This window comes from Epinephelus lanceolatus, chromosome 5, assembly GCF_041903045.1.
Source record: "Epinephelus lanceolatus isolate andai-2023 chromosome 5, ASM4190304v1, whole genome shotgun sequence".
NCBI lineage: Eukaryota > Metazoa > Chordata > Actinopteri > Perciformes > Serranidae > Epinephelus > Epinephelus lanceolatus.
In genome coordinates this window covers 44,804,136-44,818,532 of record NC_135738.1, presented here as the reverse complement: position 1 = coordinate 44,818,532, position 14,397 = coordinate 44,804,136, and the positions used below count along the sequence as shown (strand labels likewise).

The 14,397-nt window shown below is 40.3% G+C and overlaps 1 protein-coding gene across 5 annotated transcripts in view; it reads left to right on the top strand.

Moving 5' to 3' along the window:
• The first annotated feature begins 1,444 nt into the window (after positions 1-1,444).
• Positions 1,445-14,397, top strand: part of carmil2 (capping protein regulator and myosin 1 linker 2) — a 96,590-nt gene continuing 83,637 nt past the window's right edge. For 4 of the 5 annotated variants that reach the window (XM_078168269.1, XM_078168268.1, XM_033635511.2 and 1 more), the window contains exons 1-9: positions 1,446-1,807; positions 5,401-5,504; positions 8,528-8,578; positions 10,766-10,825; positions 11,134-11,255; positions 12,992-13,089; positions 13,269-13,339; positions 13,507-13,580; positions 13,656-13,731. In XM_078168269.1, coding sequence (XP_078024395.1) covers positions 1,780-1,807; positions 5,401-5,504; positions 8,528-8,578; positions 10,766-10,825; positions 11,134-11,255; positions 12,992-13,089; positions 13,269-13,339; positions 13,507-13,580; positions 13,656-13,731 — 684 coding nt within the window. In that variant the 5' untranslated portion in view covers positions 1,446-1,779. Of the gene's footprint in view, positions 1,808-5,400; positions 5,505-8,527; positions 8,579-10,765; positions 10,826-11,133; positions 11,256-12,991; positions 13,090-13,268; positions 13,340-13,506; positions 13,581-13,655; positions 13,732-14,397 lie in introns of all 5 variants that reach the window. The other variant, XM_078168267.1, reaches the window with a different exon arrangement.

Here is a 14,397-nt window from a genome sequence, read left to right as displayed (position 1 = left end):
GGCTCTATAAATGAAGTTTATCACAATTATTTATTCCATATTGTATTATTTATTAATTTATCTTTTTAATTGTATTCATTTATTTATTGAACACATGTAGGCTTTATACCTCTGTGCCATTGTCTTGCTCATAAGGCACCACTCTTACACCAGCCCAGTGGCATGATGTTCTGATGGTTTATACCTAATACCTACTGTCATATGATATTTAAGTTGTTCTGATTAGCTCTAGGTACTGTATCATACTGTAAACTGGGGCCTGTATATAGCCCTTGTGCAAATTTTCTTTTTCCTTTTTTGCCTCCTGTCATTGCTAAACATAAGGCTCGTTTGAGATGAACTGTGCCTTTCTGTGAAAGTGGACGAGATGTATGAAATTATATTTGTGCGTAAAGTTGCTGCAGGGTTGCAGAATAATCTTGTCGTCCCTGGGGATTCTCAACAGTGTCTCATCTAACTAGGTGTAGAAGGTCTCTTTTACTTCCTCTTCATTTGGCAGTACATCCAACCGGCCTCACAACTGCAGACTACATGTACCCACGCCAGCTCAGGACCTCCACATCTAGCGTCTTCACCTGTAAGTTTGTCTGTGACCAGCCACCTGGACAGCTGATGGATTGGATTGCAAACCCAATCCCTCTCTGGTGGACATTCCTGCGTTCAGCATGCCAGTGGCACACTCCCTCAAAACTAGAGACATCTGTGGCACTGTGTTGTGTGATCAAACTGCACATCTTAGAGTGGCCTTTTATTGTGACCATCCCAAGGCTTTTAACTTATTTGTGACCAAAATTTGAGAGAAATGTATCTATTGAGTGCACAAATGTTTTCATACTTCCATGCATCTCAAAGGATGGAGGACTCTGGTACTTAAACCTGTAATGGGCGATTTATGTTGATACTTTTACTTGATCAAAACACCTCACTTGCACGACAAGATGTTTTTACTGTAATGCGTGTTTTAGGGCCCCCTGGTGGTTGTAAGTCATTTAAACAGCCTTGCACTGGCTGTGCATGGACCACAGCACTTATCGCTCTGCAAATTAAACCCCACCTGTTGGTCTTATTTGATTTGTGATTGCTCTTTTGTATTTGCGCTTTCCTGCGTGTTTTCCTTTGTAAATGAAATCTCATAAACAGTCTGAGGCTTGACTTTGTGAAACTTTTCTTGACTGTGCTGTGTCTCTCTGTGTGGGAGGTTAGAGGTTTCTGACAGCTCAGTTGTGTCTACGTTCACTTCAATAGTGACTCAAGATATGGAACAGGATGTGTGTGTGTGTGTGTGTGTGTGTGTGTGTGTGTTCATGAGCCAAAAATGTGTGCACAATAAGCAAGAAAAGGTGATGTGTGCATGCACGCATGCATAGGTGGAAGAGAAAGTGGGTTATATGCAACTGTGCATCTATGAGAAAGAAAACTGTGAGTGTGTGTGTGTTCACTCTGCATTTTCTGATTTCTGCTGCCACGAACCAACACCTTCCTCTTTTAGTCTCTACTCTTCAGCCAGCAGCGGATGATTACAGATTTATATCAATTGTTTTATTGAGAGAGGATTGATCTTTTTTTAAGTCTTGACAAATGGATTGTTAACTACATCATGTCTCTCCATTATTTGTTGCTTTCCTAGTGATGATATGGTGTAAAACACTTAGCCTGACCGCTTTTCAGTCAGGATAGTTCACTTGTTGGAAGTGGGACACTGGAGGAGCAGTAGATGATTAGAGCTCGAGTTTTTGTAAATTTTTTTACTGACACCATTGTGTTATTGAAGTCTCTGGTATGGACTACATCTCTCAGAACATACGAGGTAAGATGAGCCAACTTCACAGCAACATCAGTGCTCTCATCTTAACTGAACAGATCAGTAAAGCACCTGACCTTCAGTGCTGATAACCAATGGATTTTAATGGACCACACCAGTGTTTTTGCTTGTTTATCTTCGTATGCAACACATCACACACACTCAGTTCTCTGTCTATTTGGGTTTGCCATGATGCAGATTTATCCCTGTAAAATTATTCCTAAGCAACAGTTATAATGTTCAGTTTTTGTTCTGACTGACTGTTTCCGGTAGGTGTTAATCCAACTTTATGCTCATTTATGTATTCTGTTATATTTAATATTCCAGCATCAGTGAGGACAGGGGGCTTCAACATCTTTTCAGGCAAAAGGGCTTAGCTAAAGAGAGATAGAGCAGGGACTCCCTACTATGTATATTGTATAAAATTGAGTTGCATAATAACAGGGCCTACAATAATGTGTACGGTAACCTAAAGTGCCATGTATAAACATACCCTTTTTGGGGGGAAATTACATTACTAAGCTATTAAAATAATAATTTGTGGTTTCATATATTTATGCATCATGTTGTTTCATTGGTGGATGGTGCGTTGCAGCAGCTTGCTCGAAAAGTTACAAAAACATCCAATGTGGTTCACAGGAATGTTGGTACACTTGGAATAGTAATACAGCTGCCTGGCCAGTATGTTTCAATAGTACATAACTGTTAGCTAACTTAAGCAGTTTGCCTCACTGTTAAGGATAAGCACCACACAGTGATTTAGCATTAGCTAGCTAACAAGATTGCACAAGGATTCATGGGTAACAGTTAGCCTATCATTATGTTGTGAACATATAGGCCAGTTTATCTTTGTAAATGTCATGATGGGAAAAAAACAAACTCAAATCAAATGTCATCTAACAATAATTTGGGGCCCCCCTTAAGTAATTTTAGGGCTATGCTTAATATAAGCGTAGTGTTTGATTTGTAGTTTATGGTTATAGTTTATAAATACAATAGGTGTTTTTTGTGTTTTTTGAAACACAACAGTTAGACTGTGATGGGGTAACTGTTCACCGGTTGCAGAATAAATGTGTAAATAATTCATACTATATCATATGTGTAGTGTCAGAGAAAGACCACACACTAAAGTTTGCAGCTACAAAGGTCAAATGTGAGTGAGTCAGTTGCACTGAAGTCATTTTACACCTGAAGGCTCGCCTCTCTGCCCACACCTAACAGCTGTGTTTCCATTGTAACTGTCAGTGAGACCAACTGACAAAAAGAAGGAAACATGAATCAATCTGTGGTTTGTTAACAATGTTATGAACAGAGCAAAGGGAGGGGAACCAGCTCAGAGACGGCAAAATTCTTTTTTTGTCTCAATGAGTTTATAGACAGCAGGAGCAAAGTGTTTGACCTTCGGTGTCAGCTGCACATAGTATGAACCAGACATAGGTATGAATTGTAATTTATTCCTATTTGTGCTAGGCAAACACAGAAACCTACACTATGAAAAAATTAACTGTTTTAAAGTAATTTAGTCCTTCATTATACTATCTTTGAATGAGCACAAATTTAATAATAAACATTCTTGAAACAACCTTTAACATATCCTTCTTTCACATTAAAAACATCTTTAAAAAAAATATGCAAAAAGTCTTTTTACTATGTATGATACATTGTAATTCCATCTCTAAAATCTATTTTATAATGCTGTGAAAACATCAACACATCTCTCCTTCAACAAGCTGGGTTGGAATTTCCTCACCAAAAGCAACATTTTACAAGATTAGAACACATCATGAACATGAATTTACCTTCGCCCAATACATTTTTTTACTGAGTAGAGCTTGAACGCTTCACAATGTTAATTGATGCAACCTCCGTGGAAACTATAACCAGCTCTTCTCCTTCTGATTTCATGTTCTTTCTCTCCACATCCACTCCTCTCAGTAGTGTAGTAGTAGTTGAGTGGGTACCAGAGAGTTTTTGTCGTTTTGACATGTTAACGATACACCGTGTTTCAGGGTTCACGTGACGTCGCTCATCTCCTACAGAGCAGGTAAAGTGTAAGGAGGTGGGAGGGGAGCTGGGAGGGGGGCCGGTGGGCGGCAGGAACCCAGAAACAAAGGCCTCTCTATTATTTAGTAGGCTTTACTATGTAGTTATGTTGTTGTGACCTTGTACAATATTTCAGAATCATAGTAGTAATAGTAAAAAAAATAGTAAAAGGTAAACTTTTTTGATTATTTTCTCCAGTATTTTGGGCGCCCCCTATGGATGACGATGCCCCTAGCATTTGCCTACACTGCCTTTGCTACGGGCCAGCACTGTGTTGAAGGGACAGGAGAGGCTACAGCTGTGATATCTCCATGAATCCAGCTCTCTCTGGGCACCGCAGTCACTTCATTTTTTTGCTATAGAGCGCAATTTTGGATTTTATTTCTATATTTGCGCCAAATAGCCTACAGAATTAAATCCTGAGTGTTTTATCTTTCCAAGTTATAGATTAATATGACAAAAAGTTATTATTTTTAATAACTATTACTATATCCTGACAGTAGTCCATGAGGCAGATAATCTGTGGGGGAGAAAAAAACATGGTCGCCTCCTCATAGTGTCCCTAATGGCATTTGCAAGAATCATGAAAACAACCAATTGGTGCCAAGAAGTCTCTAACATGGCTTTCAGTCATGTCAGTAACTGCTCTTAAACTGCTCTTAAACTGTGTTTAAACTGTCAAACTAGACAGCACTCTTCAAATATGAATCAAGACTTTGTTACTGCATTGCCTATTTCTCAAATGTCCTCAGGAACATATTTTTACAGCGTGTTTGGGGGTTCATGTGATGTCGGATAACTCACTTATCTCCCACAGAGAGCAGGTAAAGTGTAAGGAGCTGGGGAGGGGGGCGGCAGGAACACGGAAAAAGGCCTCTCTATTACTTTGTAGGCTATGTTATATAGTTAGGTTGTTGAGGCCTATGTAATATTTCAAAATAATAATAGTAAAAGTATAAATAAAAAATAGTACAAGATTAAAAAAAAAAAGTTCTCTCCCCATTTGTGGCGCCACCAGCCGATGCCTTTAGCATTTGCCTATACTGCCTATTCCACGAGCCGGCACTGCTCTGTATTATGTCATATTCCTTAACATTGCTGTCAAATATGTGGAGGCAGTTTGGTTTCCATCATGCAATAGTCCTTAAAAACTGACATTTCTCACCCTAACAGTGAATGTCAGCCATCATGTCTGACCTATGAAAGAAGACTCACAACTCTTCATTCATCAATAGCACTAATCCTCCAATAGTGCCCCAGTTATCCAGCAGCTCTCCAGTGTACCGAGTGTCATGTTCCCTCTCTGACCCCGCTGCCAGTAACTTCAGTGTCATGGAAATATAATCATGCTAACCTTAAAATTAATTCTTTCATTTCATTGCTGAATGATGTGTTGTGTCTAAGTTGATGCAGCAAGTCACGCTTCATTGTCAAGTCCTGTTGAGTATGTGCAGAGGACAGAAAAGGATGAAGGTTCAGCAGCAGTCACAATGAAAGATAGTTGAGTTGAGTAAGTCTCTCCCCGTAACAGTGGTCCTGTTTGTGTCTGTGAGCAGATCAGATCTCAGAGCTGCTGAAGCCTCACAGAGTCTGTCTGGTGACGCCTGTCGTTCTGAACCACTCCAGTCAGCCATGTGGGAGGTCGGCCAACAGGTTTGTGGTGAGTGATGGACAATTCTCCTTCTATAACAATAAACTCTTTCTATCTAAGGTTCAGTTTATACGACAACGATTTCAACTGAAAACGGTAAACTTTACACGACAGCGGTGTTTTGGGTGCCTGAAAATGCAACGTTTTGAAAACGGGTTCCAGACTGCCATTTTTTGGAAATGGCAGCGTTTCCGTTGTCATGTAAACTTGCAATATGCAGTTCCTCTGAAAACGGAGACTTTTCGCACATGCGCATTATGGTTCCAGTCACTAGGCATCAACAGCTGTCACAACAACAATGCCGAGCTCTGTTTGTGCTGCTCACCCTGTTGATTTGAAGTGAAGTGCAGATCTGTTACTGTAGCAACTCCACCTCGTCGTCCATCCAGACAAAGTTATCTGTGCATGCTTTCGCCATTGTGTCTTCTTTGTTTTGGTTTGTAATCACTGCGTTGTAGAGGAAGGCGCTTTAGGGCAGGCGCATGGCGTCATGCCATGGTGTTGCTTTGCAGATTTACACTGCCACCCATTGGCCTGGCATGCATACTACAGCATTTCCAGTTGATTTTGCGGCTCCGTGTGAATGGGTATCATTTCAATAACATTGTCATATAAACGCAGAAGTTTTTTAAAATGCAAAGGACAGACTTTTCCGTTTTTAGAGAAACCGTTGTCGTCTAAACAGGGTCTAGTTTTAGGTTTCTTATGCTTCCAGTATATAGAAACCAGAGTTTAATTGCAAAATAGATATATCTCAGCATCAAATGACGATTTAGGGGGATATATGGGATATGGGGATTGATGGGATATTAGCATAAATGAAATATAATAACTATTTCTTCTCTAGTGTAGAATCATCAGAAAATAAGAATCATTGTGTTTTTCTTACCTTAGAATGAGCTGTTTATATCTACCGTAAAACTTCAATTAATAGCCCAGGCTATTATTTGCCTAAATCATTGAACTCAATGGGCCTATATTTTGGACAGGCATCTATATGGGACAGGCCTTTAATTCCTTTCACACAGTTCACACTGTTGCTCAGCAAAGATTGGGAAATACAATCGAGTTATTTATTTAAACCAGTATGAATATTACTTGTATAAAAGATTAGTCATTACAAAGGGGTTACATCTTAATATATTTTTGGTAAAAAGCTTTTATGTAGAATATAACATTATTTTGAGGTTTTATGGTGGTAGAAGAAGCATGCTAAAATGTGTCCTGACCTGGCAGTGATTGTAGGGAATGTTTCTGCCATCTCGGCATCGAGTGCAGCCAGTGAAAGACATTTCCTCTGCTGCATTTGTAATTCAAGAACGGAGAAGCCAGCGTAATGTGAGTGACTGTGGACTGTGTGTGTTTAATCACGGGTGCGGGTCGGCTTGTGGGACTTTTATTGATGGGTGCAGGCGGGTGAGGCTTTGGGCTCTAGTTTTCCGGCGCAGCGCAGGTGGCACAGGGTGGCGAACCCCGCGCAGAGCTAGTTTCGAGCAGCGCAACCTGAGGCGCGCTCAGTTTGGTAGTTTGGCAGACCGAGGTGCGCTGAGATGGGTGTGGCGGCGCAGCAGGGGGAGGTGTCGACAAATCCAGCTTGGCGCAGTGACAGTTTCGTGCCAAAAGGCTTCGCCGAAGGTGAGCTAAAAGCTCGCCAGCTGAAACCAGGTCTACTGTCAGCGCAGGGGGAGCGCAGCCGGTGTAAGCCGAAGTTTGGCTGACTGGCGGACAGTGCGCACACGTCACCAAAACCTCACAGGCAGGTTTCCAGAATATCAGGCACATTAACAATGCAATAAATAGCCACAAAACCACTATTCAATGCAACTATCTGCAATCAGCACATAAATGTATCTCTATATCGACTGTCCCGTCACATCTGATGTCAGATCAAAGGGGATTGGCACCGTTTGGCACGTTTGGCACGCGTAATGGAAACCCAACCTGATCTGATTAACACAGCTGCAAACTAACGAGTTCACATCCCTCTCAGCCAACCACAAACAGCCACAGCATCAGATAGGGAGTATATATTCAGCATCTGTCATCTTAGAAAAGTCACAAGAAAAGAAACAGAGTGAGACTGCGAGAGAGAAAGAGAGAGCGCACGCACGCACGAGAGAAACGCAACATTGATTTACAATTGATAGTCTCAGTGACGTACATACAATCAGGCTACCTTTGCATCATCAGCCCGTGAAGGTCTGCTCGCAGTTCCGTATATTCGGACACTGCGAGCTTGGACCTCCTGGACCAAAACATCAGTTTCCTCCTGGGAGGAGTTTGGCCGTCTGACGCTGCTGCTCTCTTCTGCCATGGCGAATTGAGTAAACTCTCATTACGCCTTCACACGGCGCATTTAAGGGCGAGGAGAGGGGCTCATTTGATTGGTGTGATGTGTGTAAAACCCACTCCACGCCTTCTCTCCTCCCTCTTTCCGACTTGCGCCGGTAGGAGGGACGGAGGTGGGAAAGAGGAGTAGCTGCGCCAGGCGCACGGTGTGCCAAACTTACAAAATCCGCCTGGCCACACCCAGTTGGCGAAGCGCAGGTGCGCTGCGCCCCCGCCGTGCCCGGTCTGCGAAACTAGAGCCCTTTGACTTAGACATAATGATGGGTAATGGGTCAGGTCTGGTATTGAGCTTCATTGGTACAGGTTGGTGCGGGTTTTTAAAACTGGACCTGTGCAGGAGTCAACCCACACTCTGCCACCCACTGGCCAGCTGTTGCAAGTGCAACATAAATTGGTAACATCAGGTAACAAGTAAAGAGTAGATTAATACAACAGTTTAAATTTCCAAGCATTGATTTTATGTTGGTATATAGGTGGGAGGAGTAGAGGAGTCAGAAAGGTTCAACATTTTTACAGTGCATTGATCAGTATTAGAATGTGTTACCAAAAATGTTTGCACCAAAAGAATTTAATTTGTACATTTGGACTGTTGTTCAGATGTGCAAATGCTGCTCCTGTGGGGGGAGCTCGGAGCCTGGCAGTCCTATATCTAACCTCTTGTCTGTTTTATACCTCTGTCTTAGGTGCTGAGTCTATGGAGAGGTTACCTGGTTATAAACAAGCAACCTGTCAGGGTAAATCACAACTGTTCTAAAACACATCTAACCAAAACAACTACACCAATTTGCACATTTTATGAAAAGTTTGAAATGTCTGGGTTTGATTTTTCTCACTGGTTTTGATCTGTTAAACTGTTAAATTTCCCATGTGACCTCCCATGTGTCACAAAATGAGAGATTGCAAGACTGGGGTTGCCGAGGTGTTGCAAAAAGGTAGCAAAGTTACGCTACATGTATTTCTTTTCACTTTCAGGACTTCTCTCTAATTTGTACATTTATGTGAAATTGTTTGACATCTCTGAGCCTTAAAAACTTTTAGAAATCCGACTAGCCAGTAGGTCTAAATCTAAATCCAGTGAAATATTAAACACATTATTACATCCATAGATATCCATGAACTGCTGTTGCATCGTTTCAAACGTTCATATCATTCTACATATTATCCATAATTTCCCCTGTTCTGCATATAAACAAACAGACTGGCATATCTCAAAATGGAAGCAAACTACTGGCCTTTACATTGACACCTCATTTCAGCCAATACAGCTTTCAGTGCTGTTTGTAAGCCTCCATAGCCAACCAGGGCTTGAGCTGAAGGAATGTACGTCACTGAGACTATCTGTAGTTTCAAGCTAGTTAAAGTGCCAGCAATTTGCCAAATGTTCCCGAAGGCTTATGGGTCTTGTAGTCAATGACACTCCAAAGCTCCACAGCACATTTGAACTGCTTACAGTCACCACAGACTCTTATAAATGTACATTAGTGATAAACACATGTCTCCTCTGTTTTCTTAAAAGAAAAAAAAAAAGTCTTTCATATCAGTATACAGCAGGTTTTCTAGAAGTGTTTACTATACATTAAGCTCCTAAATAGACACTTCTGCATGTGTTGATTAGTTTTTCACTCATAATCACACATTTAGTACATAGTACATTGGAATTGACCAATGTACCATACTACTATTGCTGCAGCAAAAGAAATAGGCCCTGTCCATGGGGTACCCGCTTCAGCAGGTGAGCTAAGTGGGTGTCCCAGAATAAATAAAATCCTTGAAAGTTTTGGAAAAATCATGGAATTTATTGTGTCGGATGAAACTGTTACAGTAATATTATGCGTGGATAACCTTCCATGTAATGCAAGATAATGCTGGATTTATTTTCTGTAGCTGTTGATGTAACGTAGCTCTAATATGCATCAGTGCATTACATTTTGTTTACCATCACATGCAGTTTGCAAATTTGCAGATCCTAGGATAGCAAGAGAATGACCCTTCCTATGCTCTCTATGATTGTCCAGTACTCATTGCATTTGTTGTTTGGAAGGCAAGAGAATGGGACTGGTTAGGGTTCGGGTATGAATGTCAAGGTAAGACAATCAGAGGCAGAGTGAAGCAGGCCATTTCTTCGCTACCCTAAGATTCCCAAATTCATGCACGCTTCTTCTTTTCTTCCCATGTTCTGTCTCTCCCTCAATGTATGCCAGCTAGCTGGAATTATGTTAGAATAGGACTTGAATCTGATATTTCTGAATAATGCTGAGCAAGTGGGGCAAGAAAAATAATGTTGTGACAGTGTGATTTAACATGCAGGGTCATGACTTCCAAAAGATTCCATGCCTTTTACCCACTACTGTTTTTAAATTGTACTGCATTTTTAAAGTGCCAGTGCGTAGAGCAGAGTAGTTTGAGAGTATGCAGCATTCTCTTTTTCGTGTTAACCCGTGGGCCAGTCGGCTGTCACTCCCCTACTGTTCGTGGACTGCCTATAATATTATAATTAACATTTGGAGTCAAGTATACTATAAAGTTAAACGTTGTGAATGGTCATTGGAATTTTATTATAGGCCCCTAAAAAGTCAAGGAAAAGTTTTGAAATTTTGTTCAAAGAAATGTGTGGGACCCCTGTGTACACATGCTCACTGTTTCTGAACAGAGAAGCTGCTGCTGACTATTCAAATGATTTTTTTCCATGCTTAGAGCAGTCCAAATTTAATACCATCCACTTTCATTGTATGGGGATGGAGGCAGAAATCTTGAAATCCAAGCACATCGAACCAAAATGGAGTGATAGATCTTGGCAAGCTTTTAACCACCATAGTCACTAAAACTGTCTTTTTTAAAAAATAAAAGGCCTAAAAGAAATTTGATTTACCCCCCTTCCTCTCATTTGTTCTTTGTGTGTGTGTGTGTGTGTGTGTGTACAGGTGGAGAGCACTTTCAGCTACTTGGAGATCTGCTCCATCAACATTCACAGTCTCACACAGGTACTTTTTTTTTTTTTTTATCAAAACCATATTTCTTTATAATATTTAATACAGTTTTTCTTTTACTTGATTGTATGTCTTAATCAAATTATATTCCATTTGTTCACCCTGTCTCTTTATTCAGTAAAGCACAGGAAGCCATTCAAAACAGAAAAGAGTTATTTGGAAAACAATATGCAGTAATTATTGTGACATATTGTTAGAGTAGATATTTCAGTGTCTCTAGATGTAAAGCTAAACAATAAGCTTTGGTTTGTGTTTTAACTGAGAGTAAGCATCATACATGTTTGATATCGTGTGTTTTACAGATTGTGTTGGAGACAGACAGACACACTCTGTCTTTCAGTGTATTGCATGTTGAGGATCTTGAGGCCATGATCAGTCACATGACCGCCTCACTGAAGAGGGTCTTTCCTGATTCATCTCCAGGGTGAGGCTCACTCCACCACCTGCTACATGTCTCAATGCACACAATGAGCAGATAGGCTACTAGCTCATATTCTATGTGCACAATTTCAAATTCAGTCTTTATATACTGTATTCCTCTTTTGGGTCATTGTTCTACCACAAGCCTCCAGAACTGCTCCAGTGCTCTTTGTCATGGATTCTCCAACTGTGAGGGACTGGGATGAACAGCATTCCTCCAGAACATATTCCCTCATTTGATGATGGTGGAGTGGAGAGCTGTCTAACACGTCACTCCAACATGTAACATAGGTGTTCAGCTGGGTTGAGATCTGGAAACTGTGAAGGCCATAGCATGATTCACATCATTTTTTTCAAACCATTTAGGGAGACCTGTATGGAAGCTTCTGCATTCAGTCTACACTCACTCATTTCTTCTGTGAGCTGTCACCTCTCTGAGTATCAAAATATGAAGATTGCCATGGAATTCATCAGGCATATTCATGCTCACATCAACATAAAACCATTTGATTTTGATGACCTCATGAACTTTCCTTTAGCACCACCCCCAAGGCAAATGTCACAGTGTATGTCATGGCTTTATGGTCAGTGTCTAAATGTTTCCAAAAGATAAATCCAAATGGCATGTGATCCTCTGACTTTTTTAATGCCTTTGTGCTGGTGACAGCCGTGGCCAGGAATATTATGTTTCCGGGTTGTCCATCCATCCCATTCTCATGAGCGCAATATCTCATGAAAGCCTTGAAGGGAATAAACTCGAATTTGTCGCAAATGTTGACTTGGACTCATTGATATAGGATAAAATGTTGAAGTGATGGCATTTCATAACCAAAAAGTCAAAGGTCAACTTCACTGTGACATTATAATGTTCTGCAAAAAAACACTTTTCTGGCTTTTCTTCGTAGCTTTTGGAGACTTCGGGTGCACAGCTAACATGTTGGCAGTATAGAAAGCGAGCTCCCCGACCATGAGTTATCTATCTGCACTTTATTTGTTATAACAATTGTAAATGAGACAAAAAAGTATCTGATGGAAAGCAAGTCCTTAAGAAAAAAAAAAAAAAAAAAAAGAATTTGTAGCTTCTTTGCAGCAACATCTGTATTTGAAGCATTATCTCCTGTCATGGTTACATATCAGCCTGGACAGACATGGATGTCAGCTGCAACTTGACTGGTTAGAGGAGGCATACAAATGCAAGATAGTAATTCTAATTTTTATGTTTGTGGTTTTAATAAAATACTAAAATACATCAGCTATTGGATGGATTATAATGAAATTTGGTCAGAAATTCAGGATGAATTGTAATTACTTTGACCCCCTGCTTTTTCATCTAGGGGAAACATCACATCAAAGGTTCAGTTTGTCAAATATTTTGTTTCAGGATGATGATAATTTATTTATTTATTAATTTATAACATGTATACATATATGAAGGAATGAAATTAGGTACTCAGGTCCTGGTGCAGGTAAATAGCAAATAATAAAACCAAGAAGACAAAGCACACAATAAAATACACAAAAAGTATATATATACATATATGGCATCACGTACCATTGGGCACTGTTTGGCCACTATGGAAAATGGCTTCAATCAGCATGTCAGCACTGTCACTGTATGAATGTGTAACATGCTGATGTTAGCATTTAACTAAAAGCACCACTGTGTTAGAATGGCTCTTTGTCTTGTTATATACTGTATGTCAGTCTTTAACAGTGTATTTCTTTTCCTCCAATCTTCAGAAAGCTGTTAAAGATGATTCCTCCAGATCTCCAGCAGAGACTCCTCACACTTACTGGTGTGATAGAAGAGCAGCTGGATAGTCAACCTGGCTCCTGTGGTATGAACCCTTCATTTTACACTATATGATCCCTTGTCATACTCTAATAAAGCTGATAGTGACACTGTCAGCTTCTTAACAGATTATCTGATCAGCCACCATCACCTGTTATTAACACATGGTGATTTGAAGATTAGATAGTAGAAGTATTCGATTGTGTTTGAATGTTTGTTCTGCAGGAGGATTCTCTGATACCTATGCTGCTCTGTGTGATTTCAATGAAATGCCATTCAGAGAGGAGATTCAGTGGGTAAGCCACTACTGTACTGCAACATCAAATACTTTTACAGGCGACATGTACCAAACTTTCCAAAGACTTATTTCGCCATGAACTACTTAAGTGACACTTTACACTTATCAGTAAGTGAATGTTAGCAATGGTATATCTCAATCAGGCATGGCTGACTGTTTCCACAGGATGTTGACAATATCTACTACATTAACAACTGGAGAGAGTTCAATCTGCTGGACTTCAGCCACCTAGACAGCAGGTAAGATACAGTACAGTGTGCAAACGTAACTTACCTCTGTTACATACTGTTTAAATTCTTCTCCTTTGCTCTTAGGGACTTGGCATTAGCAGTAGCAGCTCTGTCTTTCAACCAGTGGTTCACCAAGATCTACTGCAAAGAACTCAAACTGGTAAACTCTGTTGTTTGTGTTCTTTTGTTGTTAATGGTTTGAATCCAAGCCCATAAAGAAGATGGTGTTGAATATTAACAAAGTCCACAATCCCACTTCATAGAAAAATTGCCTGCACACTGACTAAAAAAGATGTTTCATATGCAAATAGAATCAATTTATACTGTGTGCAAAAGGTGATGCAATGTAAATGTGGAGAGTATGTGGTACATACACATGATTAACTCTTGGTAGATGTGTGGTTATACAACTGCCTACTACACATCTAACAAACCTTTTCAAGGGCTGAATCGAGGCTATTTCCTCCGCTCCGTTCAGGCCATTCAGTAATACATTCCAAAACCTAATACACTAATAAATGGGGGACGAATCTATAATCCTGGTTTAGCTGAAGCTGAAGTTATACTTTAGCAGTCTGAGTCAGACAAATCAGGTATCTTCTATAGTTGCAGTGTTAAGTTTTTCCCAGATAGCATTTCTTGCAGAGCTAAGGAATAGTAACACAAGAAGGTAGAGTATTGAGATATATAAAAAGATGTATTTAAGATAGACTTGGAAATATCTGACCATCCTTCAAAGTGAGACCAGTTTATGTGTCAGATTGCAGGGCAGCAACATCAGGGCAAATACGTACCATTATCTTTGCTGTGCTGAACTTTGAAGTAC